At 46.9% G+C, this 20080-nt stretch overlaps 2 protein-coding genes across 10 annotated transcripts in view; both read left to right on the top strand.

The window, feature by feature from the left end:
* The window catches only part of LOC131592794 (phospholipid-transporting ATPase ID-like), an 83299-nt gene extending 80759 nt beyond the window's left edge, over nucleotides 1-2540 (top strand). For both annotated transcript variants that reach the window (XM_058864575.1, XM_058864574.1), the window contains exon 28: nucleotides 1861-2540. In XM_058864575.1, the coding sequence (XP_058720558.1) occupies nucleotides 1861-2082 (222 nt within the window). In that variant the 3' untranslated portion in view covers nucleotides 2083-2540. The remainder of the gene's footprint in view (nucleotides 1-1860) is intronic.
* Nucleotides 2541-3584: 1044 nt separating this feature from the next.
* RUSC2 (RUN and SH3 domain containing 2) overlaps nucleotides 3585-20080 on the top strand; it is a 60247-nt gene continuing 43751 nt past the window's right edge. For 2 of the 8 annotated variants that reach the window (XM_058864570.1, XM_058864568.1), the window contains exon 1: nucleotides 3585-4984. The gene's annotated coding sequence lies outside the window, so the exon portion shown is untranslated. Of the gene's footprint in view, nucleotides 4985-11968; nucleotides 12302-13473; nucleotides 13795-20080 lie in introns of those variants that run through there. The other 6 variants (XM_058864566.1, XM_058864565.1, XM_058864572.1 and 3 more) reach the window with 4 other exon arrangements.

Raw genomic sequence — 20080 nt, 5'->3', positions numbered from 1 at the left:
GGATTGAATTCAGGGTTTGGCACGATTCAAACCATCTGCAGCTGGGACCAAGGCTGAGATTATTTAGATGTGGATTAGACTGCTCTGAGGCAGGAAAGCTGTGCTATTTTTAGGTGCAGGGTTTAAGTGCTGTGGCTCAGTGGCAGAGGAGAGGCTGTTCCTCCTGCCCTGAGACTGTGGAATTTTCAGCCTGGCAGACCTCAGGCTTTCATCCTCCACCAAGGAATATGTTTCCTGGGGACTTTTTAAATGTATTTCAGAATTTTTGTAGACAATCTCAATATGCCTCCTCTGGAACCAGCTTCCCTCCCAGTCCCGGGAAGATGAAGTTGCGGGCAGTAGGGCAGTGATGAAGTGGGCAGGGAGTGCACTGCTCACTGCAGCCAAGGGAGCCCTCAAGATCATCAGCACACACAGAGCTCCCCGAGCTCGCGTCCAAGCAGGAGCATTTGCTGAATGCTACTGCCACCTCGTGCTTCCTTCCTCTCCCTGCTCCCAGCTGAAGCCAATCGGTGTCACAGCACAGCTCCCGGGCAAAGCGCCGCAGACGCCCTCCCTGCTCATCCTTGGGATGTCTGTGGGGCTCCACAGGTTCTGTGTGACTGTTGGAGAACATGCTAGGGGAATTCTCAGCCCTTGCAGAGAGGATAGGTGGGTGCTAGAGAAGACTGCTGGGTAGGGAGGTCCTTGCAACACAGTTCAAGGCAGTTCAGGGGTGTAAAAATGGGCTGAGTTTGTCCCAGCTGAGCTGAAGTCCAACACAGCTGCCACCCAGAATGTCAGCCTCACTGCTGAGGTTGAGTGTCCCTATCTCTCTAGCACAAAATTACTTCTCTGCCTCTTCTTGGAAGTGAATGGTCACAGGAGAGGAGTGGGTTTCCAACTCTGTGGAGTACCCCAGCTGGCAGTAAACAAGCTTGATGTTTAGAGATGCCAAGCACCTGCCAGTGTCATTGCAATAAGCACAGGAGTCTGGCAGCTGGGCATTCTGTTGAGCCACAGGCTCTCAAGAGCAGCCTCCTAAATTAGACAGCCCCATTCTGAAAAGGCTCTTGACAGCTGATTAACTCAGTGGCCACCTGGGAACAGAAAGCCTATACCTGCAAATAAAGTGCAATATTTATTTCCCATTGCCAAGGAATACAGGAATCTCTCTATTATCCCTGTGAGTGTTCAAGGCCAGGTTGCATGGGGTGTTGATCTACCTGATCTAGTGACAGCAGGGTTGAGATCATCCTCAAGGTCCCTTCCAACCCAAGGCACTCTACCTAGAATCTACAATTCTATAACAATCATCATTATAATCATAAAAAGCTTTTAGGTATCAGAAACTCTCTATAGTAGTCTGTTTTCTGTATTAAATATGCCAATTCATTAAAGTTTATTTATTTTCTGGAATTTTTACTTGTTGAGATGACTTTCACATTTTGGATGATTTGATTGAAAGTGCTACAGACATACACCAGCCATGGCATTGCAGAGCTGCTGGGAATACATAGAAGTCATTCCCTCCCATGACTTACAGATGATGCTCCCATTAACACAGAATAGAATAGAATAGAATAGAATAGAATAGAATAGAATAGAATAGAATAGAATAGAATAGAATAGAATAGAATAGAATAGAATAGAATAGAATAGAATAGAATAGAATACAATACAATAGAATACAATAGAATACAATAGAATAGAATAGAATAGAATAGAATAGAATAGAATAGAATAGAATAGAATAGAATATGCCCTCTCATTTTTGTCTTTGGATCCCTGCTTTTGTTTCCCTTTCTCTGCTCCTGTTCCACTCTGCTTGTGAATACTGATGCACTTTCCACCTTTTCTGCCTTATTTTCTGATTTTCAGGTCCTGATGAAGATCAAAGAAGCCAAAAAGCGGCCCCCTCCACCCTCACCCAAGCGACGCCTGCGCCGGACCAGCACCCGCCGCTCTGGCTACGCCTTCTCTCACCAGCACGGCTTCGGAGCACTCATCATGTCTGGGAGAAACATGAGGCCAAAATCACCTTTTGCCACAACAGGAACATTTTCACCAAATAGTGACAAATATAAACACAAAGGACTGTAACAAAAAACAGAAAAACAAAAGAAAAAAAAAAAAAAGAAGGAGAGAAGAAAAAAGAAGAAGACACCCCCTCCCTCCCCCTTAAAAATTAGCAAAGCAAACCAAAGTAAAGGGCTGTCAGGAGAGGAGGCTATGATGCCTGCAAGGCACAGCCAGTGGCTGCTCAGACCTCTGCCCTCTGGGCTGCCAAATCAAGGACTTGGGGCTTTCCTTTTACCCACGTGCACTCTCTGATTCCAGTTTCTTTTCCAAAGATGTGTGCCGCTGCTGGGGAAGGTGGGCAGGGTGAGTTGGAGCGTGGATTTGTGTGGTGTCCCAGAGGGCCTCCCTGGCACAAGAGAGAATGTGCTGTGGGAGGCATCTCTGCTCCCTGAGATTGTTCATAATGCTATTTTTTTTTCTCCTTCTAACTATATACCTCAGAGTGAAGAGAATTCCAGTCTGAGGAAAAGGCTGAATTGTCAATGTCTTTCTCAGTCATGTGCCTTCATTTTTCTTCATGAATACACTCTGGGCTGTGTTACTGGGGTGACAGTACTGGTTCCAGGTGTGCCTTAGGTCCAGCCACGCAACCCACAAATCCACAGTCTATGTAATGTGTAATTTTGTAGCCTTTTGACTGTAATCCACTTTCTCAAGAGATGGCCAGTACCCAAACACCACCCTCTTCCCACATCTGCCATCAGGAAGTGCTGCAAGCTTGGAGAAACATTTAGTTGGTCAAAGGACCAGGAGCTGACACTCATCAGCCTTCCCTGATTTATCAGGGTTTCAAATCTGCTCTTATAAAGGATTATTGTCCTCAGAACCCTCTCAAGTTTTGTAACTGGGCACTAGACATCATATTTAGACATAAAATAAAAGAGCAGAAGGCGCTCAGGCTTTCTTATGGATCAAACCATGAAATCTGGCCCCTGAGAAGCCTGTGCCAGGGTTAGGGCTCACCTGAGCTGCCAGCACGAGGCATCTGCTCTCCCTTAACAGAATGAGGTGTGTGCACATCTGGTTTGATGGTGATCACACCAGAATTATTGAAGCCAGAAAAGCTATTTCATGGCCAGCAGTTGAAATAGCCTTTACTCAGTGGTGCTGGGGCTCAGTGTAAGGGATGAAGCATGACCTCGTGGCTCCCTCACCCTCCCCAATGAGCAGAGTGGTCACAACTCAGAGGAACTAAATGAGGCCTCAGGAGTCTCTGCAGTGTTTCATTGCTGCAGTGTTTCTCTGTGCTGGCTTAAATTTTACTTGGGAATAGGTTATCTGTCAAACAGGGGTGGTAGAGAGCCGAAAATCCTACAGTCTGACTGCCAGCAGAGGGACCTAAAATGCACAGACGCAGCTAAATACATGGTGATTTTGAGGGACTGGGATTTGCTCACTATTTTGTTACACCAACTCCATAATCAGCAGGGTTACTGGGTGGAAGGCCAGCGTGGCAGCATGAGAGTTTGTTCTGCCAGGACTGCTGAGCTGTCAAAATGCAGCTTTACTTTTTTTTTTTTTTTTTTTTTTTTTTTTTTTTTTTTTTTGTGCGGAGGACGAAGCCCTGGCTGTTGTTAGGTTTGGGGTTTTTTCATTTGTTTCTGTTTTTTATTGAGGCTGGGTTTTTTTTTCAGCTCCTTTACACAAATTTAGACTCCTTCCTTCATTTGAATTGGATTTTTTTGTGCAGTAACCAGTTGATATTTATGAGACTTTGCTGTGAGTCTCTGAGCTGTCAGTGGAGGCAGTGTATGATGGCAAGAGGCCAGCCATGTCCCCATTTCATGGAACACCCTGCTGCCTGTGGTCCCAGTTTCAGCAATAACTGCATGAGATTAAGCTCTAATAGAAGGTTTCATCTCCTTGTGTTTAACTTGGTGCAGGAGAGGAAAAAAAGACCCCAAACTAGTTTGTTGCACCTGCTGCTTGGGGAGGCTTGTCGCTAACTGTGGTATTAAATTTCAGCATGGATAGTACAAAACCATAGCTGGGACTGGATCCAGACTTCAGTGTCTGGGACCTGCTTGCTAGGGAAGGAGTAAATTATCTGCTGATCTCCCCTGCAAGGAGACACCTAAGTCAGAGCCTGCACTCTGGCTGAGGAAACCGCTGTGATAGTTAGTGCTTGTCACCTCCCCCTGATTTACCATTCACTCTGCAGAGACAATCATGGCTTTCTGATCAGGATTATGTTTTTCACAGTCAGCCTCCCTGGGGTTAGAGGAAAAAGGAGAATTTGTGCAGATAAGCAGACATCCCCATGCTACCCAGGCTGGTCTATGGACTGAAAGTCCAATCAAAGCTGTTCCTGGCATCTGATGCAGCAGAATATATTGCAGAGCAGCAGAGGTGCTGACAGAGCAAGGAAAATCTGATGCTGTCCCTCTTCTCAAATGGTTTACGTGTAAAGTACTCACCTTCTGGCTAAAAGGGGATTTGAAAATGTTGGCTACAACATGTAGGGGATAATAAAGCTGTTGGTGAGCTTGCACCAGATACAATTCTTTCAGTGGTTTGACACAGCATTTGAAACACATCAGCTGGCAGTGATGTCTGTCCTACATCACTCCTGATTTTGTAAAAATAATTGTTTTGTTTTTGTTTTTGTTTTTCAAATAAAAAGAGAATATCGGGATGATAGATTCCTTGGCACTCTGTTAATTGCTGTAACAAGTTCATAACCAGAAGTGCACGGGGAGATGGTCTGTGGGACAACAGATCTTAGATGGCAACACTTTTCATCCGGTATCCTGACGCGGGAAGCACACAAATTCCCAAAATTTTCCATCCTGGCTAGGATGTTTTAAGAGGAAACTTAGAGGAAACGTCAGACATCCTTAGGCGGAGGACCCGGTGGGGGCGGGCAGCGTCGAGAGCCCGCCCCGTGGAGCGGCTGTAAACAGCGGAGCGATGCGGGCGATCGGTAAGGGACGGTGGCAGGGCGGGCGGGAGAGTGCGGGGATTGTGAGGGGAATGTGAGGGGATTGTGCGGGAATGGTGCGGCAATGGTGCGGGGAGGAGCAGGGAGGAGCGGGGTCGCTGCGTGCGCGGTGCTCTGCTTGGGGGAGGTCAAACCGTGTGTCATCGTCTGTGCGGTGTCTGAAAATTATAATTTAGTCTTTTATGAAGCTCTCGTGTTTCATGGAGATGTCAAAAATTAATCCCTGAAATGGATCTTGGATTTTGTTTTAACCCCCTCCCTTTTTTTCCGCCTCATTGTTCCATAATATAAATATTCCCAGTTTCAACATTGTTTTGCTGTTGTGCCTATCTATACTTGCTGCAGTTTGGGGGCCAAGAATGATAATGCTATGTGATGAGACACTGGAACAGGAGGCCCAGCTGTGGATACCCCATCCCTGGGAGCGCTCGAGGCCAGGTTGGATGGGGCTTGGAGCAGCCTGGTCTGGTGCAGGGGTTCCATGGCAGAGGCAGGGAACAAGGTGGTCCAACTCAAGATCCCTTAGAACACAACCCATTTTGTGATTCTTTGATAACCAGTGATGACATGTTTCCTTGTCTTACACTGCAGCAGGGGAAAGCTTAGATCATCTTCTCTCTCCCCTGAATCTGCAGGGTGACAGTGAGCAATCTCTGTCCCTAATACCATGGCACAGCAGGTGTGTTTGGGCAGAGGCACCTCAAGGGTGTTTTCCATTGCTAACTGCAACACCTGCATTCCTTCCAGGCTGCCTGGTAGCTCTCACTCTGCCCAAGTGCATCCACACAACTCTCTGCCACTGACCTGTAGGCTGGAAGTCCTTACTCATGGGCATCTCTTAGGGAGTGGGAGGGCAGAGGAGCACTACATGCTTGCCCTGTGCTCTCCAGTTGGATACTCAGCCAAGTCTGCTGTATGAATGGATACATCTCAGTAATCACCCATGCTAATTATCAGCTGGAACAAAACCAGCAGCATAAAGGCCCTCTTGGGTATCCATGGGCACAAGCACTGTATCCTCTAACCCCATAAGACCTCTGATAAAATTAATCCTAAACCCAGGTATTCCAGTTGGAAAGCTTCCTGTCCTAAGGGCTGATTTTTCTCACTCTCTCATTTTCAACCTGAATGTGTTCTCTGCATTTATTCTCTTGTCATATCAGCTTTGTACTTTTGCTTCAGCAGTTTTGTTTGTCTCCTGTGATATATTTAGACAGAAATCCTATCCGCTCTCTGCCTACATTTGGCTAGGCTAAACAAGCCAGGCTCTTAAGTTTCTTCTTGTTTGATAGGTTTTCTGTTTCCCTCAGGCCCTTTCTGCACCTGTTCATTTGAGTTTATAATTTTTAAATGTGGGTGACCAGAATTTTTTTTGCATGATGCTTCTTTTATAAGTGCCTGTACAATAGCTTTGGTATTTCACTGCCTCGCCTAGACTGTGTTTGCTTTTCTTACAGTCTCATCATCTCTGTGTTCTTTAACACAGTTTTAGTGGTTATTTTTCCTAATTTTATTATGAGTATGCACAATTATTAGCTAAATTGGGTTAGCTACATAAATACCTCTCCTCTCATGCTTGACAACATGGGGAGGAGCTGAAGTCATCACAGAATAAGTCTGTGCACACTGAGATGCTTTAAACTGGTGCTTTGTCCTCAGGGCCAAGCTTTTTCCATGAGGGCTGGCAAGGACATTTTGCTACATCTGCTGATGTGTTGGCTGATGTAAATATGCTGGAGTGAGGGAGCTGACATTTCTCCCAGCATTAAGCATGGGGCTGAGTTCCCAGCCACAGCTCCCAGCCAGCCAGCCCTGTCCCTGTCCCTGTCACTGTCCCTGTCCCTGTGTTGCTGTGTTGCTGCAGGGCTGGATGGGATGAAGGGCTCAGAAGAAGGGTGCAGAGCCCTGCAGCCTGGGCTTGACCTCTGAGTGCTTTTGGCCATATCTGCAGCACAGCTACTCTTCAGTTTTTCCAAAGCTAATCTTCTCCTGCCCTGCTTCTTATTTAGAAGAGTGGTTTTTTTTTCTCTTCCTGGCACTGTAGGGAAGCCACCTCTCTCCCATCACTCCCAGCTTGAAGGGAAGAGGTTTCCATACCCCTGTCTCTTCCCCCACCCTGCCTCTCCAGCTGGGTGGAGCTGACTGTACTGAGCTGTCAGCTCCTGCTTTTCCACACAACAAGAGCTGAGCCCTCTGCCAGACTTTTCAGCTATAAATGGATCTTGACTTTTCCAACCCCCACTCTCATCACCAAGAGATGTTGTGGGATATCGGAGCTAGGCCAGGCTTCCTCTGAATTAGGAAAACATATGACCCAACCGCTCACTTTTCGTAGGTTCTCTGTGAGCATCATGCCTGGCGTTGGGGGAGCTGTGTGCCCTGGTGAGGGTTGTGCTGCTGAATTCCTTGTGTGCCCAGCAAGAGCCACTGTTCTCAAACCTGAGTGTGAGACTGGGCCAGGCCTGCAGGTGCCATCACCAGCCCTACATGTCACCCCACAAACACAGCACCAGCTGGTCTGAGCAGTGTGTCTCCAGGGAAGGACAATGTTTTTGTTACTGTCTGCATCCTGCCTCCACATCCAAATCAGGCACTTCATAAAAGAATCCTGGCTTTTGTACATAATGAGAAATCCTGTTTACCTCCCTTAACTTTGGGATTTATGGCAGGGATCCTGAGATTTTTTTAAGTTTTATTGCATTTTGGCTTCTCTGAGGGTCAGGGAACATCAATATCTCCTTGCTCACCAGGGCCTGAAGAATGAACACCAAGGTGACTCAGGAAGTCAGTAGCTGCCCTGGATTTTAAACTGAAGGCTTTTGTGTCATCAAGTGCTAACCTCCATCAGCCCTGTGGGCATCCAGGCCATTCATTCCATGTAGAGTACAGGTCTGTATTTAGAAAACTAATTTGTACTCTCATGTTGAAAAATTGCAGTCTGAAAGTCTCCTAGTTAGTGTGCTTTGTAGAAGCTGCTGGGCAAGGTTCCAGTCTGGTGACCTTTTGCTGGCAGCAGTGGGTTTGCATCCTTTGGTCTTAGACAGCAGCACCTAGAGCAGCTGCTTCAGAGGCTTCCTTACCTCCTGGCAGTCGTCCCTCAGAAACCTTCAGGCTGTGGATAAGGGTTCATAGAATTTTCAGAAGGTGCAAGCCTGGTTTATGGCTGTGCAGTAGTCTCTCTGCAGTTCTGCTTCTGGTTCAGTTTTTGCTGTGGCAGCAGATGCTGTCTGACACATTTTCCTGCACAGGATGCCTGGTATTCTGCATTTTCTTTTCCTCAGTGGCTTGGTTGTGTTGCCTTCTGGATGGATCAATGCATCTGTTGACAGGGAAATGTTTGATGGACATTGTGCAGGAATAATCAGTTTTTCTTTTTTTAATGTGAGCTGAAGAATGTAATGTCCCAAACCATGATATTGCATAAGGCTTATGGTTTATTAAAACCTCATTTCTGTCTCCCTTCTGGGATTGTGAGCAGTATTTTGTACAAAACAGATGAGGGATAGATGAAGTTCTCCTTCACCCTTTTCTACTCCATCCCTGGGCTTTGAGCTCTGGGAATATATGAAATGAAGATACGGTATGTAGTTGTAGCTGCCTGATGCTCCTTCCTGTGGTAACCTCTGCTGCAGCTCAGCCAGGCATCAGAGTCTGCTGGTTTGCCAGCCCAGCTTGGAGTGCTTCAGGTTAAACTTGGTTGTGAGGAGTTTTTCTGCTTGGAGTGTCCCTCCCAGATGTAAAGGGAGGCTGGCTACCCCCAGTTATTTTTTGCCTTATGTAATCTGCCTTCCACTGAATACTTAATTCCCAGTTCTTCACCAAAGGCCTGGACTCATAGTAGGGTATTTTCTGAGGTTTGCTGGCTCTAGGTCTCTGTTCTTCTGCTTCTGGAACATGAAGCTTGATTGAGGTTTTGCTACTGATACCTGCTGCTCACCTGAAGCCCACAGTTTCTCCACCTCCTTGTTCCTGTGTGTGTTTGCCTGGAATGGAAATTATGGTTTCCACAATTCAAATCTCTTGTGCCTGGGGTGAGTGTTTGGTAGCATATGTTTAGTCCTTAAGCATTGGTGTGGACTCTGCACTTCCACCTGAGTCCTCAGTGAAGCCAACCAGTGGAGTGATGTCTGAGCCACCCAGCACTGCAGGCTCTTTCAGGGATCCTTGGCAGAATGATGATGGCACTGAATCATATTTTCAATTAAAGCTTTATTTTCTTAACAGGTTCCTGGTGGCCAGGAAACGTAGAATGGTTTGGGTAGGAAGGGACCTAAAAATTATGTAGCATTCCTGGTCACTGTGCTTGGAGCACTCTTTGTCAAATGCTGTGCAGAGCATCAAAGCTCTGGTACCTGCAGTGCCTGGTCCTGCAGGGGTCCCTGCAGCACACCTAGCTATGGTTTGGAACACATAAAGAAGACTATAATTTTCTAGTGATTCTAAGTTTTAGTCAGGGTGGTTGGTTTGAAAACTTCTTGAGGAATTACAGGAGCATCTTGCGGAACAATTGTCATGACAAAACAGCAAATGGGAGATCATGCTGATAAATGCCACATGTAATGGTGATCTGTAGACAGTTTCTCACTGCCCACAAAGCTGTTTGGGGTCACTGAGGATTGTTATCTGAGCACATTAGCTAAATGTTCAGCTGTAGCCAAAAACCATTGGAAACAAAATTTGCTGGTATATATTCTTGAATACTAGATATACAAGCTGTGCCTGCATCTTGCATATCACATATCAGCTGGTCACCCTCTCTCAGAAAGAGTAACATAGACCTGGAAATTATATAGAAAAGTGGAATTGGGATGATTAAGGGACTGGGATAGCTTCTGTAAGGAAGAGAGATTAAAGAAGCAAAAGTAGATGATACTGGGAAAGAGCAAACATCTGTAATACAGTGTTCAGCAGGGAGAAGTTGAGTAAAGACTGACCTTAATAAACTTTGCTATTTCTCACAGTGCAGAGGAAGCACATCCAGTAAAATAATTTATTAGACAGGAGGCCGAGGAAGTGCTTTTTCAACACAGTTGATTTGTAGAACATGTAGAACATGTTGCTACGAGATGGCATGAGGACTGAAAATACACACAGATTCCAAAAGGAACCAGACACCTAAATGGCAGAGATATGTCTGTGAAACGTGATGGTCAGTGTGTGACCTCCAGCTCTAGGAGTTCCTGATTGTTGCAGGCTGGAAGAATGTGTCCTTAGGGGAGATCACTCTGATTGCACTCAGTGAAATCACTCTGTAATTTTTATGTGCCAGTGCCACGTTACCAGAGATAGGGCACTAAACCAGAAGAATTCATGGTGAACCCACTGAGGTGATTCTGGTTACCAGAGTGTGTTGGAACAGTGGGGTAAAAATGAACCTATTTGGTTTTGAGCACTTCTGCTCTCACAACTCTCCTGCAGGAGTCATGCACAACTCACCACAGATTTTCTTACTGCTTTTATTGGCAAATCCGGACGGACTTTTGTCACGCTGTATTAGGAACGGCAAAGTGACAACACAGACTCTCTAGCCTTAGTTGCAAAAGAGAGCAAGTTTTATTCTTTCAGATCTTCTTTTATAGACAATTCTGAGCAGGTCCAAAAAGGTAAAACTCTCATTTGCCATCAAACCAACACATCACCATCATTAGACAGTTAGGAACGATACCCCTTGACTGTTTCTTGCAAGAAAACAACAAGGAGACAAGCAACACCTGCAAAGGTTGATTTCCTTCTCTAAGGGCTGTTTGGATTCCTCCTTATGATCTCTCAGGCCATACTTAGACTTTCAGGAGGAGGGGACTGATGCAGGCATGGCCCATCGGCTGGCTCAGTGTACCAGGCACTGCTGTGGTTGTTGCAAGGGTGTGCCAGCCCACAGTGAGCACTGCCCTGCCAGGCAGGTGACATGCTTGGCATTAGCTGTCCAGTCTTCTTTTCTCCCTCTTGGCTTATGATTAAGATGGAACAAAGTCTGGATCCTTAGAGCCTCTTATTCATGTAGCTGTGGGTGGTGTTGTTATCCATCCAAATGTCTTGTCCTACGGAAAGGGGAAAGAACATGCTATTGCAAATTCTATTGTGAATTCCTTTATCCTTTCCAAGTCTGTGTCGCAATTTCCTTCACAGTCTAAATAGCAAAATGCCTCCAGTCTCCCTCCATAGAGAACTGTGAAAGTTTGGAACTACAAAGTCTTGAAAAGTCTATTTGCTGATAATGAAGTACTCATTTTAGAAGCATTAACAGAAGCCACAGTTTCTTGCTGCTTATCCTATTGAAAATTTTCCAAATCAATGGTTCTGGCATTTTGGTTTGTTGTGATTTTCTGTTCATTTGTTTTTGGTTTTGTGTTTTGTTTTGTGGTTTTGGTTTTTTGGGGGTTTTTGCAGGTTTTTTAAAATTTCTTTTTATTTGTTTTTGGGGGGGGGTTTGAGTATTTTTTGTGGAAGCTGGCTGAGGCTGTAGCAAAAAAAAAAAAAGAGCAGTAAATGGGCGTATTATTTTTTGTCTGCCATTCAGTTTGCTGCAAGGGGATTCTTCACTGGTTAAGCCTGATCATCATATCACAGTGAGATTTTGGGAACGCTGGACTCAGAATCCAGTCATAATTTTACTTTTGCCTTCTTCCTTGAACTCATAAACATTAGAATGCTTGTGCCTCGTTCAGTGGGATGGATAAAGTGTTTTAAAGCCAATTCTCTGCTCCCTACAGAGAAGAAAAAAGTTTCCTGGCAGCCTCAAGCTGTTTTTAAACGAGACAAATGCCCATGGTGCCTGTCTGCCAGAGCCCCCAGCCCCTACACTGAGTCCCTTTTTAGCACACTTCTCCATGCAGCTATATCTGGCTCCAGTTCTTTGCTCGGGGAACGTGACCTCATCGTTGTTTTGGTATTTCCAGTGATTCAGCCTGGTCCCGGGCAGGGAGGAGTCATTCCTGGTGCAGGCTGACAGGGTGTTTGTGCGTTTCTGGAATTCCAGAGCAGCACAGCCTCAGCCCTTCCGCTGCTTTGACAGTTCGGCTGAGGCTGGGCTGGTGCACAGCATTCCTGCCTGGCAAATGGCCTGGGCACAGCTGGTAGAGGGATTGATGCTCCTGCTTTTGGGGGTAATGGGGATCCCTGTCTTTGCAGGGTACCTGCTGTGGTGAGGGTGAAGGAAGCTGCAAGCTGTAGCTTGTTTGTCGAGGGAAGCCACAAGGGATCTCCGCTGTATGGGTGGGAAGAGAGTCCCACAGAATGCCCATTCCCGTTTACAGGCTGCCAGCATTCCATGACAAAGTTTTCGACATCCACAGCAGCTTGGTAAGTGTTACCATCCTTGTTTTCCAGGGGGGGAAACTGAGGCACCGAGCAGGGAAGTGGTCTTCTTGAGGTTTTACCCTGCTGAGCTGGAGGTCCCCCACGTCCTTACAGACCATGGTTTCTTGAGAGCTACAGGAACTCCTTGTACTTCACTGCCAGTTTCATGTAGAGGTCACTGGTATGAGCTGTATGCCTGCCTGCCTGCTGTGCAATGAAATGTCCTGAAACAGCTCCTTTCCAGCCTCTCCCTGAGATCTCCCAAGGCTTGTTTAATGGGCAGTGGTTGAAACCTGCAAACCTCTCTTCTGCTGTTGCTTCTAGTTGAATCCAGTGGAGGAAAAGACCCTAAACCCTTTGATGCCTTGCTTCTTAACCATGAGATGAGTTCAGTTGGTTAGAGCATGATACTAATAATACCAAGGTTGTGGATTTGATCCCTGAATGGGACATTCACTTAAGGGTTGGACTTGATGGTCCTGGTGTGTCCCTTCCAATTCAGAATAGTCTGTGATGCCAATCTAGTCACTATCCCCCATGTTCCATATTTGCTGTAAATCCAGCTGCAGTACAGCTTGTAAATTACCCTGAGATGGCAGAGAAAGAAAAAACTCCTGGCAGGAGATACCAAAGGCACTGAACTGGGAAGAGGGGGAAAGTCTAAAATCTGTGGAGACCTGGAGCCTGGGGAGAGGGCCAGGACAGTAGGAGTGGGTCTGAGCAGGTGAATGCTCCCCTTTCTCCCTGGCGTGGTGGGCTGCTGTGGCACTCTGCACTAGAGAAAGTGTGGGGCTGGGGATGTCCCAGCTGGGCTGCAGGATGGGAAGTTGGATCGGTTTGCATTACTGCTAGCACGTACTGCATGTGGAGCTGAGGATCTGATGGAGAATGTGGAATTGGCGGGGTCTCCCCTCGCTAGTGGTCACTTCACCCCATGGCTTCCCCTGGCAGGCAGCCGCCCTCCCGGCCTCTATCCGAGCCGGCAGGCAGCGGTGCCATCCCGCACAGCCCTGCCACGCTGTCCCCGCTTTCTGCGCCTGCTGTAAATGGCTCTCTGTAACTCGAGCTGCATTTCTGCCATAGCCCTCTCCTGTGCGCATCTGTATTTACACTGGGGCTTTCATTAGCAATCTGGCCCTCGCTCCTCTCTCCTGCCCACACGCTCCCCGAGTGAGACCCTGGCACCGCTGTGCCTGACGGGGGGCAGGTGGCTGGCAGCAGCAGGAATTCCTCAGCCAGCTCCGGTCTGGAAGAAGTGCCTTGTCATCTTGCCTGTTGCCCGCCATCCTGTATCAACAGGGGAGCAGCCGGCGGAGACTCCCCGCATCCCGGCTCGCTGATCCCTGAGCCGGCACGGGGACAAGCTGGTTTTGCTTTGGATTATCGCCGGCTCTGCATGCTGTGTTCGTCCTGTGGCTCTCATTCCAGTGCTGCTGCACTCGGCTTCCAGCTGCGGTGAGCTGAGCCCACGTCCTGGGGCGGTTGTATCTGGCAAGGTAGGAGCTGATCCCTCCTGTTCGTTCTGCTAAAAGTAATGTGACCAGTCCTGCCCCTGCCTTTACAGCATGTGTCAATTAGTGGGTTTATTTTGCATTGTTCTGTAGCTCTGACAGGCAGCCAGTATGCTGCTCAGCCTGTAGCCTCTCTTGCGGGGAAAGAAGATGTGTGTATGCATTTTAGTTTTACATACATACTGGAAAAATCAAACTTTGTGTCCTTTTCTGCTTCAAGACGGAGTCTTCTCTTCTCTGTCTTGTCTGTTCTCATGCAGCATCCTGTGCATGTTCTTCAGGTCATGTCACCTGCATCTCCAGGAGATGTGAGAGTCGAGAGCAGCGTGATGTGTCTTGGGAGAAAGGGGGTGGGAGGTGAAACTCACTGAAGGCAAAAATCAAGGAAGTTCAATAGGCTTGGGAATGGTTTTAAGGAAGTTATTTTTAACCCAGCAAATCAGACAAGGAGAAAGCCTCTTTTCCTTGGATAGTCTCAAAAGGGTGGTTTGCTTTTGATTTTCTTTTTTTTTTCCTTTAGTGCTTTAGAGCACACTGTTTTGGTATGGAAAGGCCTGAGGCTGCTGCTGTCCCTAGGGATAAAGGACAGTCAGTCTTGTTAGTCTGGTGCCTCCTTTCCAGTGAACCTTGCTGACATTAGTGCTTCACCTGCCCCCACCACTGCACACCTTTGCTGCTGCCACATCGGGAAAATAGGTGATGACCAAGAAACCCAATCCCTGCTGGATTTCCCTGCAGCAGCCAAGGAGAGATAAAATAGGAAGGCATCAGCATTTTCTGTGTTTAGGCACGACTGTTCCCTTTTTAGTCCACAGCAGCTGGGATGTGCGCTCAGCCATCCATCTTCCCTGAGCCTAATGTACCTGGGTTTCCCTCCCATATGGATCAGAGTCTGTCTCCTCAGCAGGACAGACAGGGATACCAGGCCTCCTGCAGGTGATGGCTCACTTCTGAGGCCTACCCCAAAGAGCAAACCACATTCTAGGGCCCTGCTATATCCCTGTGAAGAGGATAAAGGGGTGCTCAAGCTTTCCTCAGCATATCCTGCTGTGCTGCCAGTGGGTGTATAAATAGTGCCCACAGTGTACTATTTTGGTGACAAGCTCTTCCCAGGATTCATCCAAAGAGTTATGTGAGCAAGTGTTAAAAATAACACCAAGCCCTGCCCAAGGGCTGGCGTCATTTCAGCCAAAGTATTGGGAATCTTCCATAGAGAGCAGTGTTGGACCCTTGGTGGGGGGCAGCAGGAGGGAGTCCAGAACAGCTTTCCATATTTTCCTCCTCTTGCTGTCCTGCTGACTACAGAGGACTGTGACCCTCAGCTTCAGCAGATGTGCTAGTCACCAAGAAGGTGTGAGACTTTCACTTCTAATTAAGTTATTTGCCACTGGGCTTTCCCTGTGCATTTTGAGTATTATTGCTGGGTCTAATGAAAGGTACAGGAAATTTGATCTAGCTTTAATCTAGCCTGCTCTCAGGTCCCCGCTGGTGGCCAGAGTTTACTGCCTCATTAGAAAGTCTAGGGCTGTAGAATGGGATATGGAGGCATTCTGGTACCGAGTTAGGTTTATCCTGAAGACTGGTAGCTGGAGATTAGTTTAACTCTGGAAAGGATATTAAATCTGTGTTGAATTATGGCTGTAGCTCTGGACATTCTTGGCATCCATATAAACACAAATGTTATCCCAAAATTCTGCCCTTTTTGTGGTGTAGTTGGTGTGTGTAACTCAGAGCTGGACCACACAGCAGAGATATCTGGGGAGCCACACTCCTTGAGCTGTGCAGCCAGTGCAGGATGCAGCATCCCACTGTGAAGCTATGGAGCTATGGTTCGCTCCCCTCAGGCTGGGTTTTGCTTGTTGTTGGTCAGGTTCTATGCTGGTTATGCAATTCAGCTACTGTCACGCTGCAGCAGCATCATGCTGTGTGCTGGAAAGCAGGAGACCTCACTGGATGACAGCAAACCTCACTTAGGCCTTGTGCTCGGTGTGTGAAGCCCAGAGCTCACAAAAAGGCTTTTTGAGGGGTTCATGCTCAAGGAAGCCCTGTCTGAAGAAAGAGCTAATGAATCTTGCAGGTGGATGATGTGGCTCCACTCTGGCCTGGTTTCATATGAGATGCAGAAGCCCCTGTGGGAGTAGAGCACCCATTGCTTAATTACACAGCTTAATATGCAAATCCTCAAACACAGGAGAGGAGAAAGAGGTGAGATGTCCTCTGGATGCAAACACAGGAGCAAAAGTCAGGCTCGCCTGTTTGCTGTGAGTTGACAGCAGTGGTATCACGGACAGAGATGCATCTCTTTCAGATGCTGGAATTCAGGATGACAGCACTAATCCCCCTTTATAGGTCCTTGCCCCCCCATGTTTGCATCCCCAGATACATCAGTTCCAGTTTATGGCTTTGTAGAGAAAGGGCTGGACAGTTACAGCTGGCCTTGATGATCTCAGAGATCTTTTCCAGCCTGAATCATTCTGTGGTTCTGTAGTCTTTCAGCAATTTCAGAAGGCTGCATTTTTTTTAAGCTGAAAGAGAAGGTTGCTGTGAAAGCAGCAAGCATGCGAAAATTGCTGAAGAGGTTACAAGTGCTTTTGGACACTCTATTCTTCACCTTCTCTGATATGGGATTACTAATTCTGGCAGATGTTCCCAGGGATGGGGAGCAGGTCCTGTTAGAACATCATGACCAAGCATTTTCCCTGTCTGTTGCATTGAGAGCAAATGAGAGCAGAGCAGATGCCTGGCTTCTGGCTTGGACTATTGTATCTCCAGTGCTCCACCGTTCTTGCCCTCTTGCCTTTTGGCTGGTCTTCTTTTTTCTAGGCTGTGTGTCGAGAGCCACAGGCTGGGTGTGTGCACAGGATGGAGTGCTTTCTAAAGCGTGCATTGAAAGCACAGACTTCAGAATTGTCCGGACATGGAAGTACGTCACGGGGATGAAAAGCATGTTTCTGTTGTGCTCTGGGCAATCAGTCCTTCATCAGGGGCTTCCTGCTCCTCAGTTATTCTGTTCCTTCCTGCTGCTCTCTCATGTCCAGCCACCAAAGAGCTCTCTGAGTCACCACGGTGGCTGCTTGTTATTAGGCCTCAGCCAAGGCTCGGTGTATCATCATACATTACAGAGCTCCTGAGGGCTCTTTTAGGGCTTTTTCCACCCTGGCATGCTCTTGTTCCTCTGAATGGAATGTGTCTGGAGTGTGTAGGGACATCTTGTTTGTTGTCTTCAAGCACCTCTTTGCTGGATGTTTCTTGATATTTTTCTAATAGTTCTTCTATCTAGAATAGCCTTCTAGACTATTCTCTGGTAGTCTCTGTGGTGCCAGAGCCACACACCAGGGATTCCAGGAATTCCTGAAGTGCCAAAATGTCTCCATGGGGATTGTGTAGAGAGGTCTGCCCCAGCTCTTTCCTCTGCCTCACAGGAGGCTGAGCCCTATTTCAGTCTGCCCAGCACAATCCAAGCTTGGCACATTTGTCAGCCATCTCCTGTGACCTGCTTTGCCTTTGTGGCCTGCCTCACCACTGCTGCCTGGGCTTTGCCTCTGCCAGCTTTTATTTTCTATTCTAAAGAACAGGACAGGATTTCCTCCCACACACAGATCCCCTTTATCCCTATAGCATCTCCTTCACTGGGGTGTCTTTTCTCCAATCTGAGCAAAATTGTTGCCCGCAGCCAGCAAATTTCCCATTTCTGGCTCTGTGTGCCTGTGCACATGGGATATGCATGCCATGCATATGGGATGGCTGCCTGTTGTTTGAACATGACTTTTGGAGGAGGCAGACCTTGCACAACTTGCACAGCAGCTGGGAGCTGCGAGTTAAGACTCTTTGTGTTAATTAAATGTACACCGATAAGCACATACAGCCGCAAGGTTGCTTAATCATGGGCTGACCTGACATGGAGACCTTGAATACAGCTGACTGATGATCCATGACAGCTTGCCCTGGTATATGGAAAGATGTTAATAATAACCAGAGAGAAATTTAGAAGGGTTCTCAGCTTTGACCAAGGATTGTCTCCAGCAAGACTGAATTCTTGAGGAAAAGGTCTTTTCACTGTGGTAGATGAAAGGGGATTAATTCACTGGCTGAAAGCTCACAGAAAGCATATTCTGCTTAGGGAAAAGATACATCTGGAGTATGTTTTTAACAGCCAGGTGGATTAGCAGCCAGATCAGCTGGCACAGGATGCTTTTCTACTCTCAGCTGTACCTGTGCATTTGCTGTGTCTTTCCAGGAGAGTGTTTGTGTTTCTCCAAGTATTCTTCCTCACAGAATAAATTGCTCTCAGCTTTTAATCCTGCATTAGAGGCTTCCTGTTTCTCTGAGTCAAACAGAAGTCACACAACAATAAGACCTCCAAAAGCCATGTAATGATCATGTCTCCCTGAGCAGGCACAGTGGACTTGGGCTATGCCATTCTGTGAGTTTCTTCATTTAATCTCTGGAAGCTCCCACTGATCATGACATTACCTGCTGCATCTTTCATTTTAGCAGTCCGATCCCTTCCTTCTTTTGACATTTCCTGATGTCGTGAGTTGACCAAGATTGTAACATGGGCATTTGTTTTGCGGTAAAGTTGGAAAAATATATTGTTTCCAATTTTTAACTGTAAGGGCCTGTGAAGAATAACAGGGGTGCATGCTTCTAAATAGGTAAAGCAAAGAGCTTCTGAGATATACAAGACCATGGAAAATTTTAAGAAAACAGGTTTACGTCCTGACTGCTCTGCTTTTTTTGTGGAATAGTGAATGGTTAGTTTTATCTGTTACACCTGATGTCTAAACTCAACTCTCCTGTGTGCCCCTCAGGGATTCTCTTGTTGAGGATGTAAAGAGCAGCTTGTCCACTTGCTCTTGGCAGCAGCCTTTTATATATTTTGAAACTGCTTTAATGTACCCCCTGGTTTTCCCCTGAGTACTAACCCACTTGCTTTGCAGTTTACTCCTTTCTGTCCTTTTTTCCGTGTTGTCTTCAAGCTCTCAGCATTTTGTCCATTTAGGATATGTCCATGTGCCAGTGTGGGAAGGATGACTCCAAGTCTTGCACATGCAAGACATGCCTATTCATAGCCCTACATATTGTTTTCCTGCTTCAAAGCAAAGTGCCACTATTGCTCAAGCTTTGCCTGTGATCTGCAGTTACCACAGATCCCTTCTGAATGAGCAGGTCATGCACAGTGATTAAGGGTGGGGATGTGCAGTTCGTGCTGTGTGGGGTGTTATGGTAATGGCTATAATTTATGTCAATTTTATGTTCATGTGTAGGCCTTATCCCTTCACCTAACAGTACTGTAGACAGCACAGGTGAAGAGTAAGAGACAACTGCTCTGTCTGAGAGCCAGCAGGGTAATGCACAAGTGGTGGACAGGTTCTTGAGAAGTTTCCAGTGGTCCTGTTCCCTCTCCCCTCTACAGCTTTTCTGCTGGGATGTGGGTGCTCAGGAACCCAGGAAGTCTCTTGTGTAGCTCTGGAGCCCTGTGCCTGCCAATATTGTGCTGTTCTGTTGCTGCTGATAGGTGGGGATGGAGTGAATCTTCAAGTGTCTTTTAATCACAGAGTGCTTTGCCAAGATACTGCTCTATTTGCCACTAAAACATAGCCAGCTGGAGCAGGTAAGAGTGCAGAGCAGCACTCTGTGTCCAGTTTGGGTGGTGACTGGAGAAACTTAGAGGGAAAATCAGCATAAACAGCCATAACTGATACCACGTGTCTCTAATAAATCAGCCAGTGGTTATGTACTGCCTGCACTTCGTTGCAAAGTGGAGTGGGAATGTTTGAGAGCTGGCAGGTCGGTTGGGAACTTTCTGTTCTTTGTGGCAAGTTCACAGATATCTCTGTTTGACTTTTGCTGTTGCTCAGAACAGGGATGGCAGGGAAGGACTTTGGCACATGCAGAGTGATGTTAATGCGGGTTTTCTGTGTGAATCATGGGATTGTAGAATGGTTTGGGTTGGAAGGGGCCTTACAAAGATCATTTAGTTCCAACCTCCTTGCCCTGGGCAGGGAAATCCAGAACAGTTTTCATACTTACAGTTGCCTTGGAAAACTGAAATGTTTATGACTCAGTCTTTGAGCAAGAGGGCAGGAGGATTTTTTTCCATTCTTGGTTGTGGCCTCTTGTGCTTCCAACAGCGATGTTTTTCTTCTCCTCTGCTTGCCCTTTCCCTGCTTCATCCCTTCCATTGCAGTTCCTGTGAGCTGAGCTTCATGTGCAGTGCAGTCATCCTCACTTTGAGTCAACCCAGCCATGCCCCTGGAGTGGGAAGAGA

Source organism: Poecile atricapillus, chromosome Z (genome assembly GCF_030490865.1).
Source record: "Poecile atricapillus isolate bPoeAtr1 chromosome Z, bPoeAtr1.hap1, whole genome shotgun sequence".
NCBI lineage: Eukaryota > Metazoa > Chordata > Aves > Passeriformes > Paridae > Poecile > Poecile atricapillus.
The sequence above is the reverse complement of the archived record's forward strand: the minus strand, read 5'-3'. Positions and strand labels throughout refer to the sequence as shown.